Source organism: Pan troglodytes, chromosome X (genome assembly GCF_028858775.2).
Source record: "Pan troglodytes isolate AG18354 chromosome X, NHGRI_mPanTro3-v2.0_pri, whole genome shotgun sequence".
NCBI lineage: Eukaryota > Metazoa > Chordata > Mammalia > Primates > Hominidae > Pan > Pan troglodytes.
The window spans coordinates 67,945,777-67,969,770 of NC_072421.2; the positions used below are offsets into that span (position 1 = coordinate 67,945,777).

General features: G+C 43.1%; 1 protein-coding gene across 2 annotated transcripts in view; it reads left to right on the top strand.

Annotated features, from left to right (window-relative positions):
* Positions 1 to 16,278, top strand: part of IGBP1 (immunoglobulin binding protein 1) — a 33,214-nt gene extending 16,936 nt beyond the window's left edge. The window contains exons 6-8 of one of the 2 annotated variants that reach the window (XR_001714076.4): positions 161 to 273; positions 12,296 to 12,414; positions 15,787 to 16,278. Coding sequence is in view for 1 of the 2 variants with exons in the window: in XM_016943773.4 (XP_016799262.1) it covers positions 161 to 273; positions 15,787 to 15,935 (262 nt within the window). In the remaining variant the exon portion in view is untranslated. The remainder of the gene's footprint in view (positions 1 to 160; positions 274 to 12,295; positions 12,415 to 15,786) is intronic. The other variant, XM_016943773.4, reaches the window with a different exon arrangement.
* The last annotated feature ends 7,716 nt before the right edge of the window (positions 16,279 to 23,994 follow it).

Genomic DNA, 23,994 nt, shown 5'->3' on the forward strand with positions numbered 1-23,994 from the left:
CCATGAGTTTGTACAACTCCTCAGAAGTTGACTGGGTAGGGAACAAGGCTGAAACGGACACAGACTTTGTTGTTAGAGAGACTTTTTGTAGTACTGGGTTTTTTTTGTTATTTTTGTTTTTTTGTTTCTTTGTTTTCTAAATGCAGTGTAATTTTTGCAGAGTATTTGGAGCTGGTTATCCAAGTCTGGCAACTATGACGGTGAGTGACTGGTATGAGCAACATCGGAAATATGGAGCATTACCGGATCAGGGAATAGCCAAGGCAGCACCAGGTATGACGGGGTAGGAGGGAAATAGTTGTACCACTGGTCTTTTACTCCCTGGCAATTAAGTTCTTACCAAGTATAGTTGCCCTTTAGGAACAGAAATAGTGGGGACAAAGATTCTGAGTAATAGAAAGATTCTAGACAGTATTATGTTTATTATTAAATAGCAAATGGTTATGGGAGGATGGGGACAGTGATAGCATAGTTTGTAAATCTCTCCAAATGTCATGACATAAAAACAGAGCAGCTGTGTAGAAAACTCAATCTATGGATAGCAGTTCCGCATCTGGTAATGGCAGAGTAGGTTGTATCAGGCCAGCCCCTCATACAGGATAACAATTACAAACTGAACAAAATATTTTAAAAACCAACTACCTGAAGGTACTGGAAAGTCACCAAAAGCAGGTGTAAGCTGAAGGGCAGTCAACACTTAGAAGGAGGAAATGATACTTGGAATTCATTGAGGGCAGGGACTTTGACTTACTGTACCTTTAGTGCCCAACTTGGTAATTGGATCATAGTGGGTACTTGGAATTGTCTTTGGAAGGGGAAGATGAAGAGGGTGGCCACCAAAAAGGTGGAAGCAATAGGGTATAACCGAAAAAGTATGGACAGACCTGGGTGAACAGTGCAACTCCTGTCACTTTTTTTTTTTTTTTTTGAGACGAAGTCTCGCTCTTGCCCCCCAGGCTGGAGTGCAATGGCGCGATCTTGGCTCACTGCAACCTACGCCTCCCGAGTTCAAGCAATTCTCCTGCCTCAGCCTCCCGAGTAGCTGGGAATACAGGCGCCTGCCACCACGCCTGGCTAATTTTTGTATTTTTAGTAGAGATGGGGTTTCACCATGTTGGCCAGGCTGGTCTCGAACTCCTGACCTCAGGTGATCGGCCCACCTCGGCCTCCCAAAGTGCTGGGATTACAGGCGTGAACCACCGCGCCTGGCCCTCCTATCACTTAATAGATGGAATATCTTAGTCCCTCTGAGCTTCAGTTTCCTTATCTCATATATTATCCCATTTGATCCTTTTCAAAAAGGAAAAATAGAGACAGGGTCTCACTGTGTTTTCCAAGCTGGTCTCAAACTCCTGGGCTCAAGCAATCCTTCTGCCTCAGCCTCCCAAAGCATTGGGATTACAGGCATCAGCCACCGCGCTCAGCTTCATTTGATCCTCTTAACAACTTCATGAAGCAGACATTCTTATTCTCATTTCAAGATGAGAAAGTGCTCTGGGACAAATAGGTGAAAACAAAAAGAAAAAAAATAAAAATAAATAAGATGCGCCAGGCACAGTGGCTCAGACCTGTAGTCCCAGCACTTTGGGAGGCCGAGGCAGGCGGATTGCTTGAGCTCAGGAATTCGAGACCAGCCTGAGCAATATGGCGAAACCCCGTCTCTACCAAAAATACAAAAACCAGCCGAGCGTAGTGGTATGCACCTGTAGTCCCATCTTCTCGGGAGGCTGAGGTGGTAGGATCATGTGAGCCTGGGAGGCAGAAGTTGTAGTGAGCCAAGATCACGCCACTGCACTCCAGCCTGGGTGACAGAGTGAGACCCTGTCTCAAATAAATAAATAAAATGAGGAAGTAGTCACTGGGAACTGACTTAAAGTGGCCTGGCTAGGATTTAAAATCAGACCTTCAAATTCCCAGGTTCAGTTCTGTTTCTACTATAGCACCAAAAAGAGAAGAGTGGTAATTTGAAAGGATTAGCTTTTCACCTGTGGGCAGACTGCAGTTACTATGATGTAACTGCATGTAACTTGGATAGGAACTTGCAGTCTTACTGTTTGAGGAATGAGAGAACTGAGATCAGGGTGAATAGCAACTGAAAAATGAAGGAGGTTATCCCAGAAAAGAGAGAACCACAGAGAAGATGCCCTGATTCTGTATATAAACCCTACTGAAATCTCTGGCTGACTATGCATGCACAGAATGGACTCTTAAGCACCTCAACTAAGGCTAAAATAACTGAATGGAGAATTCAGCTGTTGCCCATTGCAAGGGAGATAGAATTTGGTATTTTGGTTTTAGACGAGTTAATTGCCTGCTAAAATGAAAAATCAGTACTCCTTAGAGGAATGAAACAGAATTCAGAATCTCTACAATATATCATTTATCACGTTTAGAATTCAATCCTAAGCTATTAGACATGAAAAAAACAAACAGGAAAATGTGACTCATAACTCAAAAGAAAAGGCAATCAATGGATACCAACCCCAAGATAACTCAGATGTTGGAATTAGCAGACAGGGACTTTAAAGCAGCTATTATTTTTATCCTCAAGGGCAGAGAGCAAAATATGTTTGTAATTAATGAAAAGATAAGAAATCTCAGCAGAGAAATAGAAACTATACACACAAATTCTGGATTGGAAAAATACAGTAACTGAAAATGTAAAGTCACTGGATGAGCTTAATACCAGATTGTTGCTGACAGAAGAGCCTGTCGGTTAACTTGAAGATCAATAGAAATTATCCAATTTGAAAAAAAAGATTGGATAAAAGTAAGCAGTATCTCAGTGGCCTGCGGAATTATGTACAAAGGTCTCATGTATGCGCAATTGGAATGCCAGTACCAGAGGAGAAAGAAGGGAACAGAAAAACTTGAAGAAATGATGACTAAAGATTTCCCAAGATTCAGAAATGTCAGCAAACCCCAACAGTTTAAATACAAACAAAATCACACATAGGCACATTATACTCAAACTGCAGAACACCAGAGAGAAAGAGGAAATTTTGAAATCATCCAAAGATAAAGTACACATTACAAATAGGAGAACAAGGATATACATTATTGCTGAATTTCCATTAAAAACTGTGGGCGCCAGAGATGGTGGAACAGCTTCAAAGTGGTGGGGGGAGGAACCTGTCAACGTATAATTTTATACCCAGTGAAAAATATCCATAAAATGAAGATGAAATTAAGACATTTTCAGATAAATGAGAGCTAAAAGAATTCTTCACCAGAAAATTGGCATTAGACAAATGCTGAAGGAAATTCCTCAGGCTGAGGGGAATGGTATCAGATAGAAATGTAAATACTCAAGTAGTGAAGAGCAGCAGAAATGGTAATTATGTGGGTAAATACAAAGGACTGTCTTCCTCAACCCAGTTTTTAAAAACTATACGTAGCTTCTCAAAGCAAAAATTACAATATTGACTTGTGAGGTTTATAATGTATTAGGTGTAATATATGTGACAGCCATCGCAAAAAGGACAGGGTAAATGGAACTATTTTGTTTGTGAGATTCTCCTGTTTTATGTGAACCGATACATGTCTATTGCTGTATAACAAATTACTCTAAAACTTAGCAATTTAAAATAATCAGCATTTATTGTATCATAGTTTCTGAGGGTGAGGAATTCAGAAGCAACTGGGTGGTCCTAGCTCAGAAACATTCATGAGGTTGCAGTCAAGCTGTCAGCTGGGGCTGCAGTCTTCTGGAAGCTTGGATGGGACTAGATAATTCACTGCCAAGCTCATCGATGTAGCTGAGGACAGGAGGCTCACATAGGGTTGTTCACAACAGCTTCCGTTCCCCAAAGTGAATGATCTGAGAATGACCAAAATCAAAAGGCTCAATATCTTTTATAACGTAATGTTGGAATATGACTTCTGCCCTATTCTATTAGTCATATAGACCAACCCTGATACAGTATGAGAGGAGACTCCATAAAAGCATGAATACCAAGAGGCTGGGATTGTTGTGCACCATCCTTGAGGCCCCCCATCACATAATTTTTTTTTTTTTTTTTTGAGACGGAGTCTTGCTCTGTCGCCCAGGCTGGAGGGCAGTGGCGCGATCTCGGCTCACTGCAAGCTCCGCCTCCCGGGTTCACGCCATTCACGCCATTCTCCTGCCCCAGCTTCCCGAGTAGCTGGGACTACAGGTGCCCGCCATCACACCCGGCTAATTTATTTTTGGATTTTTAGTAGAGACGAGGTTTCATTGTGTTAGCCAGGATAGTCTCGATCTCCTGACCTTGTGATCCGCCCGCCTCGGCCTCCCAAAGTGCTGGGATTACAGGCGTGAGCCACTGCGCCTGGCCCCCATCACATAATTTTAACTCTTAAGTAGGCTGGGAAGTTAAAGATGAACATTGTATTTCCAAGAGCAGCCACTTAAAAAATAATTTATCAAGAGAACGAGAAAACAAGCCACAACCTGGGAGAAGATACTTGCAAAAGACTTATCTGATGAAGGACTTTGTATATTTTACCCAAAATATACAAAGAACTCTTAAAACCCAACAATAAGAAAAGGAGCAGTTTTAGGCCAGGTGTGGTGGCTCACACCGGTAATCCCAATACTTTGGGAGGCCAAAGTGGGAGGATCCCTTGAGCCCAGGAGTTCAAGATCAGCTTGAGCAACATGGTAAGACCCCTCTCCACAAAAAAAAAAAAAAAAAAAAAAAAAGTTTTAAAAAGCTAGCCAAGTGTGATGGTTCGTGCCTGTAGTCCCAGATACTCAGGAGGCTGAGGTGGGAGGATTGCTTGAGCCTGTGAGGTCGAGGCTGCAGTGAGCTATTATCGTGCCCCTGCACTCCAGCCTGGGTGATAGAGCAAGACCGTGTCTCAAAAAAAAAAAGGGAGCAGCCTGATTAAGAAGTGGGCCAAAAACCTTAACAGATAACCTCACCAAAGAAAGTATACAGATGACAGATAAGCATGTGACAAGATACTCTACATCATGTCATTAGGGCAATGCAAATTAAACAACACTGAGATACCACTATACACCTGATAGAATGGCCAAATCCAGAGCACCTCAAATGTAAATAGAATAAACCTTCGAATTAGAAGTCAGGGATCGATTATCAGGTCTAGCTGCATGCTGTCTATAAAAGATACATTTTAAATACGAAGACACAGATTGGTTACAAATAAAAAGAAGAAAAAAGATATATAGGTGGCTCACGCCTGTAATCCCAACACTTTGGGAGGCCAAGGCAGGCGGATCATGAGGTCAGGAGTTCAAGACCAGCATGACCAACATGGTGAAACCCCATCTATACTAAAAATAGAAAAATTAGCCGGGTGTGGTGGCACACGCCTGTAATCCCAGCTACTCAGGAGGCTGAGGCAGGAGAATCGCTTGAACCCAGGAGGCTGAGGTTGCAGTGAGCCGAGACCACACCACTGCACTCCAGCCTGGGTGACAGAGTGAGACTCTGTCTCAAAAAAAAGATATATAGGTTGAGCATCCTAAATCTGAAAATGAAAAACCTGAAATGCTCCAAAATCCGAAACTTCTTAAGGCTAATGTGATGCTTAAAGGAAATGCTCACTGAAGCTTTTTGGATTTTCAGATTGGGGATGCTCAACCAGATATGATGCAGATATTCCAAAATAAAAAACAAATCTGAAATACTTCTGGTCCCATGCATTTCAGATAAGGGATACTCAACCTCTACCATGCTAACAGTAAGCATAAGAAAGCTGCAGTAGCTATAGTAATATCAGATAAAGTAGATTTCAAGACAAAAAGGTATTATCAGAGATTTTAAAAGGGCATTTCCTACTGATAAAGTGGCAATTTATCAGGGAGACATAGCAGTCATAAATGCGTTTGTGCCTAATAATTTTCAAATTATTTACTTGAATACTTACAGGCTACTGTAGGGTTATTCATTGGCCCAATTTCAATATTGTTGTGTCTCAAGGAACAGAGAGGCCTGGAGCAGGGTTGGGACAGCCAGTCAGTGGAGCAGTCAGAACATAACACATTTACCCATTAAGTTCTCCGTCTTCTGTGGGCATGGTTTGTGGTGCCCCAGAACAATTACACTGGTAATACCAAAGACCACAGATCACCATAACAAATGAAATAATGAAAAAGTTTGAGAAACTGAGAATTACCAAAATGTGGCACGGTGACACAAAGTGAGCAAATGCTCTTAGAAAAAGGGCACCAATAGACTTGCTCGCTGCAGGGTTGCCACAAACCTTCAATTTGTTAAAAAAAAAAAAAAAAAAGTCTCTGCAAAGCACAGTAGAGTGAAGCACAATAAAACGAGGTATGCCTTCACCTTCTTTTCAGATACCCATGGAACATTCACCAAGGTAGATCATATACTGGTCCATGAAATAAGTCTCAATACATTTTCAAAAATTGAAATCACACTGAATATGTCCTCAGACCACAATGGAATTAAATTAGAAATCAATAATGTACCTAGAAAATTCTCAAATATTTGAAAATTAAACAGTACACTTCTAAATAACCTATAGGTCCAAGAAGAAATTAGAAAGAAAATTAGAAAATACTTCTAACTGGGAATAAGTTCAAGAGATCTGTTATACAGCATGGTGACTATCGTTAATGGCTGGGTGCGGTGGCTCACGCCTGTAATCCTAGCACTTTGGGAGGCCGAGGCGGGTGGATCACCTGAGGTTGGGAGTTCAAGACTAACCTGGCCAACATGGTGAAACCTCGTCTCTACTAAAAATAGAAAAATTAGCCGGGCGTGGTGGCGGGCGCCTGTAATCCCAGCTATTCGGGAGGCCGAGGCAGGAGAATCGGTTGAGTCTGGGAGGCAGAGGTTGCAGTGAGTCAAGATCACGCCATTGCACTCCAGCCTGGGCAACAGAGCAAAACTCCATCTCAAAAAAAATAAAAATAAAAATAAAATACAGAGTAGATGTTAAGTGTTCTTACTGCAAAAATAACAATGTGTAAGGTACTGCATCTTTTAATTAGCTAGATTTAACTATCCCATAATATATACTTCAAAACATACTGTACACAATAAATATATGTTTGCCCATTTAAAAATAAATAAAAGAGAATACTTTGAACAGAATTACAGTGAAAGTACAGCATCAGAATTTATGGGATACAACTCGAGCAATGCTGAGATGGAAATATGTGTAACTTTCAACACTTATGTTAGAAAAAAGGAAGATAAAATCAATTACCTAAGGTTTTACCTTAACAAGGGTGGGGGTGGGGACATAGGGAACAAAGAAAGCCCAAAGTAAATAGATGAAAGGAAATAAAGGCAGGGAAACTAGGGGTGGTCATGGTTCTGGTAGTAATGCACAAAAATTGGACACGTGTATACTCCCATGACCTGGCAGTTTCACTACTCGGTATATACCTAAGAGGAGTGAGACCATATGTCCACAAAAGACCTGTACAAGATTGAACATAGCAGCATTATTTGTAATAGTCCACACTGAATACACACCACTCAAATGCCCATAAATAATAGAATTAAGAATAAATTTTGGTATATTCACACAATGGAAAACTATGTAGCAATAAGGTTAAACTATAGTTTGTTCGCTATAAGTGACAAATATAGCTGAATCGTGTGAAAAAAGCCAGACGCAAAAGAGTATATACTGTATGATTCCATTCATACAAACTTCAACAAACAGGTAATACTTGTGTGTGCTGGTTGAAAGCTAGTAAGTGTTCACCCTTAGTTGGGGATCATGAATGGAACTGGACCTACAGGGTCTTCTGAGGAGTTAGAAATATTTTGTATCTTCATCTGGGTACTGATTACATGGATGTGTTCAATATGTGAGAGTTCACTGAGCTATACAAATGTTAGTATACTTTTCTACATGTATGTTACACTTCAGTGAATGTGAAAAAACCCATGGACAATATTTATAATGAAAATAGGTGGCAGTGTATCCCCATGAACCTCACAATAAAAACAGGTAAGGGCAAATTACCCATAGCCACAAGATCCAGCAGTTATTGGCATCTGTGCAGGAGAAAACCAGAGTTGACAGGCCATCTGAAAAACTTGACAAACCGAATTCCAAAACAGTGTATTCCCTAGAAAGAATGGCAGTCCAATTTAAGAACCGCAGTTGAAACTGGGAGGGATGAGTATGAGGGTCCAATAGTCAGAAGGTCTGAAAGCGATAGAGTAGTCTAGTCCTTAATGAACTCTTGAAGTTGATCCACCGGTCTCCCTTCCAGGACAGGGACTCACACTGAGGAGAAATTGCTGAGAGTAGAATTGAAATTAAGCAGGACAGGAATAGAAAAAGAAAGAAAAGGTCCAGATGAAATTAGGAGAGAGGACCAGAACCAGGAACTCCAATCAAGCAAGTAATCATATTTCTTTAATTCACATAAAAACAGCAGAAAGGGAGCCCTTATGAAGTTAGAAAAGCTGCTCTGAACCATGCTTCTTTCTACAAGTTTAGGAAAACATTTCACGTAAAAATGAACAACAGATTGTGGTGATGGTTGCACAACTCTGAATATAAAACACTGAACTGGGCTGGGCGGGTTGGCTCACACCTGTAATCCCAGCACTTTGGGAGGCGGATCACGAGGTCAGGAGTTTGAGACCAGCCTGGCCAAGATGGTGAAACCCCGTCTCTACTAAAAATACAAAAAAAAAAGAAAAATTAGCCGGGCATGGTGGTACGTGCCTGTAGTCCCAGCTACTTGGGAGGCTGAGGCAGGAGAATTGGCTTGAACCCGGGAGGCAGAGGTTGCAGTGAGTCGAGATCGTGCCACTGCACTCCAGCCTGGCAACAGAGTGAGACTTTGTCTCAAAAATAAAAAAACAACAAAAAACACTGAAATGTATACTTTTAAGTGGGTAGATTTTATGGATTGTGAAATACAGCACAAAGCTGAGAAAAAGCGAACAGAAAATTATCAAAGTCAAACCCTACACAAAATTATTAGAAGAGAAAAACACTACAGAAAGACACGCTCAAAAAAACAGAACAAATCTGAAACATGGTATCCAAAAAAGAGTTGGAAGATATTCAGAAAATAACATAGGACATGGAAGGACAATATAAAACAGGATTAGAAAAACTCAGAAATATGACAGCTTGGGGAACATGAATCATTTCAGAAATATAGGCTAAAGTAGAAGGAAACAAGAATGAGTGAACACAACAGAAAATGCCTTACTATGGTAAAAGGAAGGAAAATTTTAAAACGAAAAAAGATAAACAGGGTTTGAGGAAAAGTGACATATACTAAAGATAGTAAAGAAGACCTGGCATATAGATAATAGGATTATCTGAAGAAGAAAGCCAAAGCAAGGAAAAAGAATAAATGCTAAAAGTTAATATTAAGGAAAGTTTCTTGGGATTAAAAAAGTTGCGCGGGGGGAATCTCTTGGTGTTGGGTGTGACGCGACCCACAGGCAGCCACAGCAGTGCTGTGTTCCAAGGCACAGGTGCTCAGGGTGGCTGTGGAGCTTGGTCCTGGGTCCAGTGTCTTCTTGAACTGCTGCGGGACCTGTGACATGGGTGCAGGTTCAGTCTCAGGCACAGGTGGATGCTGCTCTCCCACCAAGCCAAGGACTATGACTCTGAGGCACTTCTCAGTAGCTTGGGCCCAGGGGCAGGGATGTAGCTGTGATTCCTAACCTGGGGGTCAGGGCATAGTACTGGCATGGCTCTGGGGAGGGAGGGGTGTTCCAGACGCTCAGACCCCAGGGAGCAGGGCACAGTGGCAATTCAGGCACCAGGAAAGAAGATGCTGTATAGTGGTGACTCTGGACCCTGGAAGCTCTATGAGGCCGGGTGCAGTGGCAACACAGCCCCAGGAATGGTAGGGCATAGCTGTGGCTTGGGCTCCAGGGGGTGGGATGCAGTGCAATGTTGGCTTTGCTCCCCAGGAAGGTGGGACACCTCAGTGGCTCAGACCCCGGAGGGCTGGTCCAGATCTAGGGAGGTGGGGGTGCTATTGCTGTTTGGCCCAGAGAGCAGTGTGTACAGATTAGCCAAGGCTGTGTTTCCCTGGGGGGTCCAGGGACCCGGTGCCATGCAGGCTAAGGCACCAGGGTCCCAGCTGCCCCCCTGGGCCAAAGCTCCAGTTCCCTGGGGCTGAGACACTGCACCAAAGAGGCACAACTGCTCCCCTGAACCAGGCCCAGCTTCTCCACGGGGCCTAAGCTCCTGGTCCTGGAGGGCTCGAGCGCCACGGTCACTTGATAAGAAAAATCACACCATGTTCCTGGGAAATAACCCAGAATGACCAACAAGACATAGTCTAATAAAATTTCTGAACTTTAAAGAAAAAAAAAGCCACAGACATCTCAGTAAAAATAGTAAGTGATTTATAAAGGAAAGCAACTTAGGTTACCCTCAGATTTTTTGAGATCTATACTTTATGCCAGAAGAAAGAAGAAAATGGAATAGCAGATATCTAAGAAACTCAGAGGGAAAAAATGTGAGCCAAGGAACATTATACCTGCTAAAACTGACTTTCAAGTATAAAGAGTACAGATATTTATCAACATGCAGGAATTCAAGAAATATTGTTCCACCATCCCATGAATTTGCTAGAGAATGAGCTTCAGACAGCCAAAGTGTTGAGAGACATTGAAATAAGGACAGGTAGCAAGCGTTAAATGTACAGTTACTTGTAGAATTAAGATGAAATGAGGATTAAAAGGGAGATAGAGTATGTAATGCCTATGTGCCCAGATAATGTAGATAACTTTTTAAAAATGGAGAAATGGGGAAATCATGCAAAATTTTAACAGTTCTCAGTAATTATATTGGTGGAATGTCAAAGTTAGTGTTATTATTCCAAGACTGTATAATGTGAGATAATATAAATGAGCAATTATTAGATAATCTAATTCTATCATCCTCTGTCTTTGAGAACTAGGACTTTTAATGGGAAAGAATACAGATGTAATTCCAAAGAATTTAGATTTTTTTTAAACCCTGTAGTACTCCATATGAACTCATGAGAAATTTTATTTAAAACTAAACACACACACACACCCACCCCTGCTTTTGCTCTATTCACTGAAAAGGCTTAGAAACAAGGACCAGCCCAGTAGCAATGAGTATACCTAGTAACTCCAATTGTGATACAGAAATATTCTTCCCAATATTTTTTCTTTTAAGAAATCAGGGTGTCTTAGAGAAATAACTGACTACAATTCTGGGGCAGGAAATACACAAATAAGCTTGGAACATCTTGTCATAAAAGATAGGGAAGGAGCTTTCAAAGACTACTGGGGTCATATCGAGCCAATTTAAAGATGTTTCCACTGGCCAATTCGGTTTCACAGAGGATAATTGACAGTAGCAACAAGTCCATCCAACACCCAAATCTTGGTTTCTAATACCATCCTCTAATAAATGAACCAGGGCTCCTTGGAGAAATAGCTGATTCTAGGGCTGAGGCAGGGAATATACAAGATGAACCTGGAGCATCTCGTAGTCAGATGATAGTCAACGTATGATGGGGTTATATCCTGGTGAAGCCATTCTAAGTTGAAAATATTGTTAAGTTGATAATGCATTTGCTATACCCAACCTACCCAACATCATAGCTTAGCCTAACCTACCTTCGACCTGCTCAGAACACTTACGTTAGCCCACAGTTGGGCAAAATCATCTAACACAAAGCCTATTTTATACTAAAATATTGAATATCTCAAAATATGAGGTATGGCTTTTACTGTATGCATATCACTTTCACACCATCATAAAGTTGAAAAATCTTAACTCAGGGCTCTCTGTACTAGAAAACAAGAGCTCAAAAAACTGTTGGGGTGTTAAAGGAACACAAGAGCCAGCTGCACCCTTACAGCCCAAAACTGGGAGAACTTGGGCAGGAAAGTAAATTTAACAGTATTGGATTATCACACTAGGAATAAAATGAATACACACAAGTCCATTGTGATAGAAATAAGTGGTTGAATAAGTAAATAAATGAGGGAGAAGAGATAAATCTCCCCTACAGAAAAATTTCAATTAATTTTATGTAGATACTCCTGCTTCAAGGAGGTGTAGCATGACTGTGTACCCCGAAAGTGTGGGCTGTGCTTAGTGACTTGCTTCCAGAGACTGCAATGTGGAAGGAGAGAGGAGAAGTAACTTTAGTTGGAAACCTACAAATACCACTTTGGTCAGGTCATCGAGGTTATTATCAGTGTGAAGTCAGGTTGATAGCATATATAGTATTGTCCTCCAAAACCCATTACCCTAGTCTAATTCTGTAAAAAATAGGCAACCCAAACTGAGGGACATTCTACAAAATACCTGACAAGTACTCTTCAAAACTGTCCAGGTCATCAGAATGAAGGAAAGTCTGAGAAAGAGTTACATCCTAGAGGAGACTAAAGAAACAGACAACAAAATGTACTGTGGTGACCTGGATAGGATCCTGGAACGGAAAAGGGACATTAGGTAAAACCTAAGGACATTTGAGTAATGTATGCACTTTAGTTGTTAATAATATATTAGTATTGGTTCATTAGTTGTATCACAGAAACTGTATTAATGTAAGAGGTTGATAATAAGAAACTGGGTGTGGTTATGTAGGAACTCAGTACTGTTTTCTCAATTTTTCTGTAAATTGAAAACTTCTAAAATTAAGAAGTGGATTTAAATAGTTTTTTAAAACAATAATTGTGGGCCGGGCGCGGTGGCTCGCGTCTGTAATTCCAGCACTTTGGGAGGCTTAGGTGGGTGGATCACTTGAGGTCAGAAGTTCAAGACCAGCCTGGCCAACGTGATAAAACCCCATCTCTACTAAAAATGCAAAAAGTAGCCAGGCGTGGTGGCACATGCCTGTAATGCCAGCCACTCGGGAGGATGAGACAGGAGAATCGCTTGAGCCCAGGAGGCGGAGGTTGCAGTGAGCCAAGATCACACCACTGCACTCCAGCCTGGGTGACAGAGCAAGACTCCTTTGTCTCAAAAATAATAATAATAGTTGCAACTGGTTGAAACTCATCAGATATGTTTAAATCTCTAAGTTCATAATTATATATATATATTTTTTTTATTTTTTTAGAGGTGGGTCTCACACTCTGAGCCCAGGCCGGGCTCAAGCAATCCTCCTGCCTCAGCCTCTCGAGTGAGTAGGACTACAGCCATGCACTACCATGCCTGGCAGATTTTAAAAGTTTTTTTCTTTTTTATAATTTTTTGAGCCAATATAAGTGTCGTAAATTTTTTTTTTTGTAGAGACAGGGTCTCGCCATCTTGCCCAGGATGATCTCGAACTCCTGGGTTCAAGCAGTCCTCCCACCTCAGCCTCTCAAAGTGCTGTGATTACAGGTGTGAGCCATCGTGCCCAGCCCATAATTATATTATAAAACAAGACCAAATTATTCAACCTCAGAGCCTAATAAGGGAACCCAATATCTTGAGAAATGGTAAATAAAGGGAAAGAGTCAAGTATTTTATCTTTTCTACTAGGTAACCAAATAGTAGTTGATGAGGGGAAGGCTCTCTTTGTAAAAGTATTCCAGTTAATTTTAAAAAGTTAAAATTAAGGGTATCACCTTTTTGAAACCCCCCAATAAATGAATGGGTCTCGGCATTGAGCATCAACAGCTCCTAACATTACAACGAGACAGAGATATTTACATGTCTCCTGATGAAGGAATGCAGCACCACCTATAATTATAATTCATCCTGAAGGGATCAAACTTGAGTCAAATCAAGCCTCTGTATTCAGCTGCCAATCTGCAGAAAATACAGGAGGACATGTTAGACTGCATCATGAGTATGCAATCAGCAAAATCCAGTCTTTGGGAAACAAACTCTACAGGTCATATGCCCCAACTTCTTCAACAGATAACTTGAAAGAAAGGGATGGAGGGGGAACCCATAGATTTAAAAAGATATCAAAACATTTTTAAATAGGCAAGGCTAACCTCAAAAATACGATGCTAGGCCAGGCGCAGTGGCTCACACCTGTAATCCCAGCACTTTGGGAGGCCGAGGCAGGCAGATCACTTGAGGTCAGGAGTTCGAGACCAGCGTGGCCAACGTGGTGAAACCCCATGTCTACTAAAAATACAAAAATTAGCTGAGTGTGGTGGCAGGCACCTTTAATCCCAGCTACTCGGGAGACTGAGGCAGGAGAATTACTTGAACCCGGGAGGTGGAGGTTGCAGTGAGCCAAGATTGCACCACTGCTCTCCAGCCTGGGAGACAGAGCAAGACTGTCTCAACAACAACAACAAAAAAAGGTGATGATGCTAAGTGAAAGAAGTCAGCCGCAAAAGATCACAGATTACATGATTTTGATTTCATGTGTATGAAATGTTCAGAATAGGCACATCTATGGAGACAGAAAGTTGATTCATGGTTCTAGGAGCTGGGGGCAGGGAGGGAAGGAATGGGAATTAACTGTAAATGGGCACAAGGGATCTTTTGGGGTTATAGAATTTTTTAAATTGGATTGTGGTGATAGTTGCACAACTCTGTACTAAAAAATACATTGAGTAAAAAAATGAATGTACAAATGGACAATTACAGTGTCTAGTGGTATGCACTTGGGTGATAAAGCTGTGATGAACTCTAGGAAGTTATTACTATAAAAAGCAGTATAGAGGTTACTTTTGCAGGGGAGGAGAGTTGATTTGTATAATGTACACAGAGAGGCTTTTAGGGTGGATACAGGAGATCTGTTTCTTGACCTGAGTGGAGGCTATAAGGCCTCCTTACAAAAATTTGTTTTATATGTACTTGTGTGGTTTCCACCATGTTTTATTTTATAGTAAAGGGTTTAAAAGAAAAGAATGAGGCAAGGTGGCTCACGCCTGTAACCCCAGCACTTTGGGAGGGCCGAGACCAGCCTGGGCAACATAGGGGAAGACCTTGTCTCCACAAAAAATGTAAAAATTAGCCAAGTGTGGTGGTTCATGCCTGTGGTTCCAGCTACTCGGGAGGCTGAGGCAGGAGGATGACTTGAGCCCAGGAGTTCGAGGCTACAGTTAGCCATGATCACACCACTGTACTCCAGCCTAGGCAACAGAGAGAAACCCTATCTCAGAAAAAAAGACTCCTGAGCTGTTAGAAGAGATCAGATCCCCACACATTTCATTCATAGTAATGAGACTCTTTCTCATGAGCAAAGTCAGAGTAGCCAGGAAAATGCTGCTTTACCTCACAAAGGAAAAAAAATGCAAAAGAGATGCAGCAGTTGGTTTAATTTCTTTTGGGTGTACACTGCATGATAAGTGCCATTTGGACCTCAGAGCCTATTTCAAGCACTGCAAAATAATACGTAGGCATTCTTTTCTGGTAGGTCCAACTGCCCTGTGATTTTCAATTTTATGCACAAAAACTTATGTATGACTATAGTAAAGGAAATGGATGGAGGAGGAAACGTCAACTGCAATCCCACCCCCCTGGCAACTCACAAATCACAAATTCATAAATATTTTTTCTTTCCTGTTTTTGGATTGCAGGGGTTGTTTGGTGGTGGTGGTAATGTTTTTGTTTAGGGGCTTGGGGGGGGTGGGTGTTGGCCATTTTTGCAAGAATTCTCTTTCAAAATAGAATTCATTCTGAGGGGCACCTTTTATGATTTTTGCCTTCTTGTGGAAACCACTCAGAGCATCCTTTCGTACTATTTTTTAACATGCGATATATTAGGTAATGTAAGTTCTCTCCCCGCTTCCGCCGGGCTCAGGGTAGGCAGCTGGCTGTATTCCTGTTCTCATTGCATGTGGTTGTGCTCAGAGTGGAACTGAGGCCCCTGACGTTACTTATTAACATTCCCTCAATTTCTCACCTCCCTTTCTAATTTTTCCACTTTAGAGGAATTCAGAAAAGCAGCTCAGCAACAGGAAGAACAAGAAGAAAAGGAGGAAGAGGATGATGAACAAACACTCCACAGAGCCCGGGAGTGGGATGACTGGAAGGACACCCATCCTAGGGGCTATGGCAACCGACAGAACATGGGCTGATCTTCCCACAACACCACAGGACTGCAGGGTGCACAACTCCCCTGCCAAGGAAAACCATGCAGTCCTCCCCTCCCTGGTCTCCTGCTTCAGCTCTGTACAACGAGGGCAAAGATGCTAAATCTTGCTTTGCATTCAATAAAGTGTCAAGTGATTAAGTGTGTATTTGTACCCTAGATGATATGAACCAGCAGTCTTGTTTTGGCATCATCCTCATCATGTTGTATTCCAGTTTCTTAAGTGGAAGGAAAAGAGTGCTGAGAAATGGCTCTGTATAATCTATGGCTATCCGAATTCTCTGAAAAAATAATAAAAGTCCCCTCTATTATATGAGCCTGTACAGAAATATGGCTATCAGCTGCTTTTTTTGCCGGGGGAGTGGGGACATTTAGCTGTGGGTCTCTGGGCTTATGGGGAGGTGCCCTTTGATGTGGGCAGTGAATTGGTCCAGCATCAGATCTGCCCAGGCATTCTCCTTCCTACTGGGCATATGATATGGAGCCATATAAGTAGCACCCTGCACCATGAAGCAATCCAGCACTCTACAAGGGGAGATCATAAAAGCCAGAGCTTTCCCTGGTACACAGCACTATTCTCAGAAACTATAGCTGTAAGGTGAATGGACCGCAAGGGGATGTAGTCTACTTCCCAGTCCTATCTACCTCATCCTAGCTTGGCCAGAAGAAATGAGAGATAAGAGGAGGCACTCTTAAAAGTCATCCTTGTGTATGTATCTGAGGCCAGAGCCTTTACTCTCATGCGTTTACCATATATCCCTTAGGGTGAGGAGTAGCCTCAGGCCATAGCCTTTTTTTTTTTTTTTTTTTTTTTTTGAGACGAGTGTCATTCTGTTGCTGGAGTGCAATGGCATGATCTCAGCTTACTACAACTTCCACCTCCCTGGTTCAAGCAATTCTCCTGCCTCAGCCTCACAAGTAGCTGGGATTACAGGCGCCCGTCACCACACCCAGCTAATTTTTGTATTTTTAGTAGAGACGGGGTTTTACCATGTTGGTCAGGCTGGTCTCGAACTCCTGACCTCGTGAGCCACCCACCTCGGCCTTGAAAGTGCTGGGATTACAGGCGTGAGTCACCGCGCCCAGCCATCCTAACTCTTCAATTGGCCCTTCTTGCCTGTGCTGTGAGATACCTGGCACAATCCAAACTAATGGCCTGGGTAAATGTGCTGTGGTGGTCGTTTGGCTGCTTAGTGAGGTGCCTGCAGTCACGCAGATAATGGGTGTGGAGGAGGGGGGACAGTACAGATGACACTGCAGGGTACCTACTTTCTGGGGAACAGAGAAGACAGTGTCCTCAGCTCTTGCGTTGGCATCCTATAAAAGCAGCCATGTGTTGAAACAAATGATATGCACAGAAAGCATACTTCTGTGGCTTTGTTACACGGGTTTTCTTTTAAGAGGAAGATGACTCAGCCCTCCCAGCTTCTGCAGTCTAGCTTAGGAGAGGTGTTTGAAAAGGAGACTCAGTTCCCTCTTGTTTATAGGGTGGTTAGTGGAGGGCTGTCAGGTGATGGGGGGAGGTTGTGTTTCGTGGGAGATGACAGAAGACTACCAATAATCTATTTGTATACTGCTTAATGAGGAGTCATCTCACCCTCACAACATAAGCTCCTGAAACTGGGAGAGCACAGATTAAATCCCCCAAGGATTTGGAAAGCAACATTTTCCGCTCTCTTCCAGTGGCTGCCAGCCTGCCTCTAGCAATGGCCTATTTCCTGTTTTTGAAACTCCACCCTGAGTTTATTCCCAAATGGGCCAGGTTGGAATTACCTCCATGGTCCAAGTCCGTTGAAGATTGGGCCTTCCGGGAGGCCCAGCTCAGTTAAACAGCTTCACACATCCTGATATCTAACAGGCAAACCAGACAAGGTGGGTATGAATTCTGGCTTTAAAAATTGCAGGCTGACAGAAAGACAAACTTCGCATGTTCTCGCTTATTTGTGGGAACTAACAAAACAATTGAACTCATGGAGATAGAGTAGAAGATTTACCAGAGACTGGGAAGGGTACTGGGGTGGGGATGGGGATGGTTAATGGATACAAAAAAATACAATGAATAAGACCCACTATTTGACAGCACAACAGGGCGACTATAGTCAATAATAATTTAATCGTACATTTAAAAATAAAAGTATAATTTGTAACAAAGGAGAAATGCTTAAGGGGATAGATACCCCATTTTTCATGATGTGATTGTTATGCATTGCATGCCTATATCAAAACATCTCAGGTACCCCATAAATATATACACCTATGCACCCCCAAAACTAAAAAATAAGAAAATCAAAAATTGCAGGCTGTGTGACGTGACCTTGGGCAATAAGACTCTGAGCTGCCTTTTCTTCGGTGTATGTAGATAAGCTGTCTCCTGGGGCTGTGAGGATTAAATGAATAATGGCACCTATTATCTGTAAACTCAGGCAACTGAAGAGTAAGTGCTTTCTGTTAGCTTAGTGACTGCAGTCTGTCCACTGAGAAGGGAAAGGAAATGGACAGATATTGGGCCCCTGGTATGTGCCAGGCACTTTCCCACACTATTAATACAATGACCCTGCGAAACTTGATTTCTTCAAGTTCACACTAGTAGGATGTTATGCTGCTGTCATTTTCCATGTGCTTCCCAATTGCTTGTGCTTTTAGCTGTGTCTTAAAGCTGCTTCAAAGAGGAGCAGCTTTAGAAATCCAAACTAAAACAACCATGTCTACATCAGTGGAGCTCTAGAAATTCCTTCTTAGCTGACTCACCAAAGCAAAGGTTATGCCAGCTCCCCCGCCACTGCCCCCTCAGCTGGGGGATAAGAAGACGGAGGTGGTGAGCAAGCTCATCTTCCTCCATTTTCCTCCCCAGTTCTGTCTGCCTGAATGCCGGAGAAACCAAAAAAGCACCACCTTCTCTACTCCCACCAGAGGCGAGTTCTTTCAGGGTCCTAGAGTGAGCTGGGTTTGCTGGATTCCCGGAAGCAAAGACTCTTAAAGCTCTCAATGATAGTACTGCTTCATAGTTTGCAAAACACTTTCACATATGCTGCTTATTTCATTCTCACAACCTGTCAAGCAAGATCTGATATCTTCACACAGCTAAGAAGTAGAGCACGCAAACAGATCAGCTTAGCCAAAGTATTTGCTCTCTGCGGCCCTCACGTGGAGGCCAATTAGATTTGGAAGAGGAGAATGCTAGGCACTATTTCCTTTAATGCCGTTACACACTGATTTGTCCTTTCCACTCTTGTTCCTCTCAACACCCCTGTGAGAAAGGGCAAGGGGAGAAATGAGCTGACTTCAAACCCAAGAAGTTGGAGTTAGAGTCCTGAGTCAAAGTCTCAATTCTGGGGGCTCTGCCACTCCCAAGCTGGGTGGCCCCAGGCAAATTCTTCTGTAAAACCGCCTCTGTGTGTCACCCAAACCCCAGAAAGTCCTCCTCCGCTGACCCTGGGCCTGCAGTTTGCTCATTAGCACAACAGGAGCATAGCCACCTGTCTCTGTTGGGCACGCTACAGCAATAGGGTATTGTTGTCACTGTCTCCTTGCAAAACAGCTGTCCCCAAAACCTGTGCATCATTTCCTCACAGATTCCTTTTAACCCACTCATCAAAGGTGCAAGTCAACAGGGCACGGTTCGTTTCTGTCCATCACAAGGAGGCGTGGGTTCTAGTCCCAGCTCTGTCACTGTCTTAGCCCCTCTGAGATGGCAGCCAATATCTGCCCTACCTACCTCACAGGCCAGGGTGGGGAGCAAATGAAATCATATAGGCAAAAGCACTTTGAACAGTTATAAGACACGACACAAGAGTGACGAGTAAGAGCAGCAGGCTGTTGGTAAGCTGGAGGGACGGAGGAGGGGATGCTTTTTTTTTTTTTTTAATTTTGGTAATAGAGAAGGGGTCTCCCTGTGTTGCCCAGGCTGGTCTCAAACTCCTGGGTTCAAGCGATCCTCCGGCCTCAGTCTCTCAAGTAGCTGAGATTACAGGTGTGAACCACCATACCCTGCTGATTTTTGTATTTTTTGTAGAGATGGGGTTTCACCATGTTGCCCAGGCTGGTCTCGAACTCTTGGGCTCAAGTGATCCTCCTGCTTGGCCTCCCAAAGTGCTGGGATTACAAGCATGAGCCACCGTGCCCGGCCTTTTTTTTTTTTTTTTTAAATTCAGCAGTTCACGACTTAAACCCTTGCTCCTCCGATGCTTTCTCAATCAGTCTTCTAGATGTCACCACCAGCCAAGAGGTTTGTGACATGCTTTTCTTCATGTGCTGAAATGACCAGCAAAAAAAGAGAACTATGCACAGTGAAAACTGAGAACCAGTTTTTACATATCTGCCTGCCAGGCCACCTTTGACAAATGTATGTGAAAAGATGATGGGCAAAGTCTTAGATTTCAGTGTCTTGTTCCAACTGGCAACAAATCCCTCAAAGAGAGTAGAAGTGAGCAATGTCTTAGGCTGGCCTAGTCCAGTGTGGTAGCAGGAATAAAAATTATGGCTACTGTGTATTAAGCACCTACTATGTACTAGGAGCTTTACATACAGTATTTCTAATCCTCACAACACCCAAGGGAGATACTATTATAGTCTCAGTCTGTCGATGAGGAAATTGAGGTTTAGAGAAGAGATTTCCCAAAGATCACTAAGCTCTAAGTGGTTGAGCTGGGCCTGGATTCCAGGTTGGCCTGAGGACATATGAAGGTAGGAAATACATCCTGGTGGTACACTGCTCTGGGGATAACCCCTTCCCTTTCTCTGTCCAAGTTTTGAGCAAAAATTCCATCAGCTTTGCCTGCTGGCCCCTTCAGGGACAGTCTGAGACCTGCTCACTAGGGGCAAACCCCACTCAGAAATCTACCCCTCCTGGGGCCCTTGCATCACTCAACCCGCAGTGGAACATTTCTGCCCCCAATGCCAAGCCCACCTACTTTCCCTTTCCCTGTCCAGTCTTACTTAGCTGGTCTTTGTTCAAGTAAATCTTTTATTTTTATTTTTATTTTTTTTTAGAGACAGAATCTTACTCTCTCTCTTAGGCTGGAGTGCAATGGTGCAATCATAGCTCACTGTAACCGCGAACTCTGCTCTCTTTAACCTGAATGCCATCACCTCATTTTTAAAAATAGAGACAGCCTTACTATGTTGCCCAGGCTGGAGTGCAGTGGCTATTCACAGGCACAATCTTTGCACACTGCAGCCTTGAACTCCTGGGCTCAAGCGATCCTCCTGCTTCAGCCTACTGGTAGCTAGGATAATAGATACATGTCCACACCCAGCTATTTTTTCTATGTTTTACTTTGTAGAGATGGGGTCTTGCTATGTTGCCTAGGCTTCAGGTAAATCTTTTAAATATTTTCTCCCAGACGCTCATTCAGGGGTTCCTACATGTTTTCTAAGCCAGTCACAGCATCTCTTCATCTACCAGGCCTTTCAGGACAACTAAGACCAGATCCAGGCCATGCGTGCATGGGGTTTGGGAGACAGGGGCTGGGAGGAAGGGTTTCTGCCTGAACTCTGAGGCGCTTCAACACTCAGGAACAGATACAGCCTCTGCTACCCTGGTGCCCTTGGCCCTGGCTCAGAGGTGTTAAGAGATTTGCAGAACGACTTCCTCACCAGCTTTATTTCATCTGTCTTCCCCTTTCCTTGTCTAACTTCTCCATTCCACCTCCGGCTTCCCTGTCCACAAATATACTGGCGGCTATCACTAGCCCTGGCTGTTTCACTGAGCTCCCAGACCTGTATCCTGCCATCTGCTATACAGCTCCCCTTGATGAACAAACTGAACTCAAACTCCCCAGTCTTACAATGAACTCATCACATTCCCCACCCCTCTCTCTCCATCAGAGCTTCTTAATGTCCCCATCACCTACTTAGTGCTCATCCTCAGAAGCTCACCATTGTTTCTGGCTTTTCCTCCTGACAAAGCAAGCATTCAAATGTCTGCTGAATGAATTACTGAATGAATGAGTCCCATCATGAATCACACTTCATCAGGCAGATTCACAAGAATCCAGCCTCTTTCTTTTCATATTCAAACAACTTTACATAAAAGAAAACTTTGAATGCCTTCACCTTAAAGCAGCAATCATTTCTGTCTCAGGCTGATGGATCAGTTCCATCTATCACTGAAGAGACCAGTTTTTTTTGGTGTTTTTTTTTTGTTTTTTTTTTTATCAAATGCATTCAATGTGGAGGTCTGCTTTATATTCTGCTTTTAAAGCTTAGCATGTAATACTACAGTCTGCCTTATAATAATTTTAATAATGTTTAATGACTGCAGATTAGTCTATAATGTTGCTATATAATCGCTTACTTAGCCAGCCCCAGATTTTGAACATTTGGAATGATTCCAGGTTTTTACTGTTAGTTTCTTTATTCATTAACAAAGCAAATTACCTTATTTGCTTGTGTATGCAAAAAGAGGTCCCTAGAGGGGGAGGAGTATTGGGTTGTTAGAGGCCAGGAGTGGGAAGGACACTTTTCACTGAGCACGCATAGTTCCTTCTGAATTCTGAGTCATGTCAATATACCAGCTATTCAAAATGTACATGCCAAAAGCTTACTGTACACCAAGCATTGCGCCAGAAGCTGGCTGTAGAGTTGGGGTTTATACTCTCAACCCAACACCTTGATATGTGCTCTCCCAAAAGTATGTATAATGTGCCTTGGAAACCCAGAGGAGAGAGCAGGGAATGACATTTTCACTGAATCTTGAAGGGTGGGTAGGAACCAGTCAGGTTGATAGGATGCTGCTATGGGCAAAGGCTCAGAATAGGAAAGGACACTTCCGGTTTGGGGAACTAGGCTGTATCTGGTGTGGTGTGAAAGTGATGGGAAATGAGACTTTCAAGGAGGATGGAAACCAGTGTTTCCCTTTCTAGGGTTCTGGGTCCAGGTCCTGGGGTCTGAATTGGATCCCAGAGGCAATGGAGCCTTTGGAGTGTTTGAAACAAGGCAGAGAGACAGTAAGAGCTGTGTTTGACAGCAGCCCCTCTAACTGCAGAATGGAGACCAAAGGAAGGGAGGCAAGCAGGCAACAACCTGCTGTAGTCCAGGAGACAGTGACAAGGGCCCAAACTAGGGGGACCGACTGTTCCAGTTTGCCCAAGATTATACCAGTTTTAGCCCTGGAAGTCCAGCATCCTGGGAAACTCCTCATCCCAGGCAAACTGGGAGGGTTGGCCACCCCTCCCCCAAGACCCTGAACCAGGACCCTGGAGGCCGCTGTTCCCTGGGGCCTTGCCTGCCATGAGAAGTGATCCAGTCACTACTGCTTCCAGGGGATTTTAAACGTCCCCTGTTCTGCCCTACCCTCCATCTCCACAGGCCCCTCGTCCCACCACCACTCCTGGGTCTACTTTCACTGGATTCTAGACCTAGAATCCAGTGAAACATAAATCTCTTTACGTATCTAGGCCTCCAGACACGTAAAGAGATTTGTGAGGAAATCAGCTCCACTTATCGCTTTCCAGCCTTCTCTTCTTCTACTCCCCTCCACCAACCTGAGACTCCTATCAAACTAAACCACCCCCTGTGCCAAAGCAAACCTCTGGTCTTTTGTGTATGCTGGGCCACTGTAGGAAATGTCATCCTCCCCACTTCTCAACCTGTTAGAGCACATTGCAAATACTCCCTCCCCACAGCTGAATAGGAGCGCTAGTGAACAGCTCCTGGATGGCAGACACTGCACGAGAAGCTTTTCAAACACTGCCGCTACATCTCACAGCAAAGAAATAGGATGCATCCTTTTTACCAGATGAAGAAACCGAGACTCAAAGAGAGGAAGTGTCTGGTCCAAGGTCACACAGCTGCTAGTGTTCGTCTCTGTCTCCTTTGGAATTCTCTGATGGCCCCAATCCTTGTATTGATGACATATGCACTTCTTTCATTCCCTGTCCGTGCCCCCTGCCCCATAACCCAACACACATGCAATTGTAAACCTAGAACAATACCAGACTTAGAGTAAGTAGGGCCTCAAGAAAAATTTGGTGAATGAAGGGATTAGGTACACTCCTTCTAGAATACCTAGCCTGGTGCTTGGCATTAAATAGGTTCTCCATTGT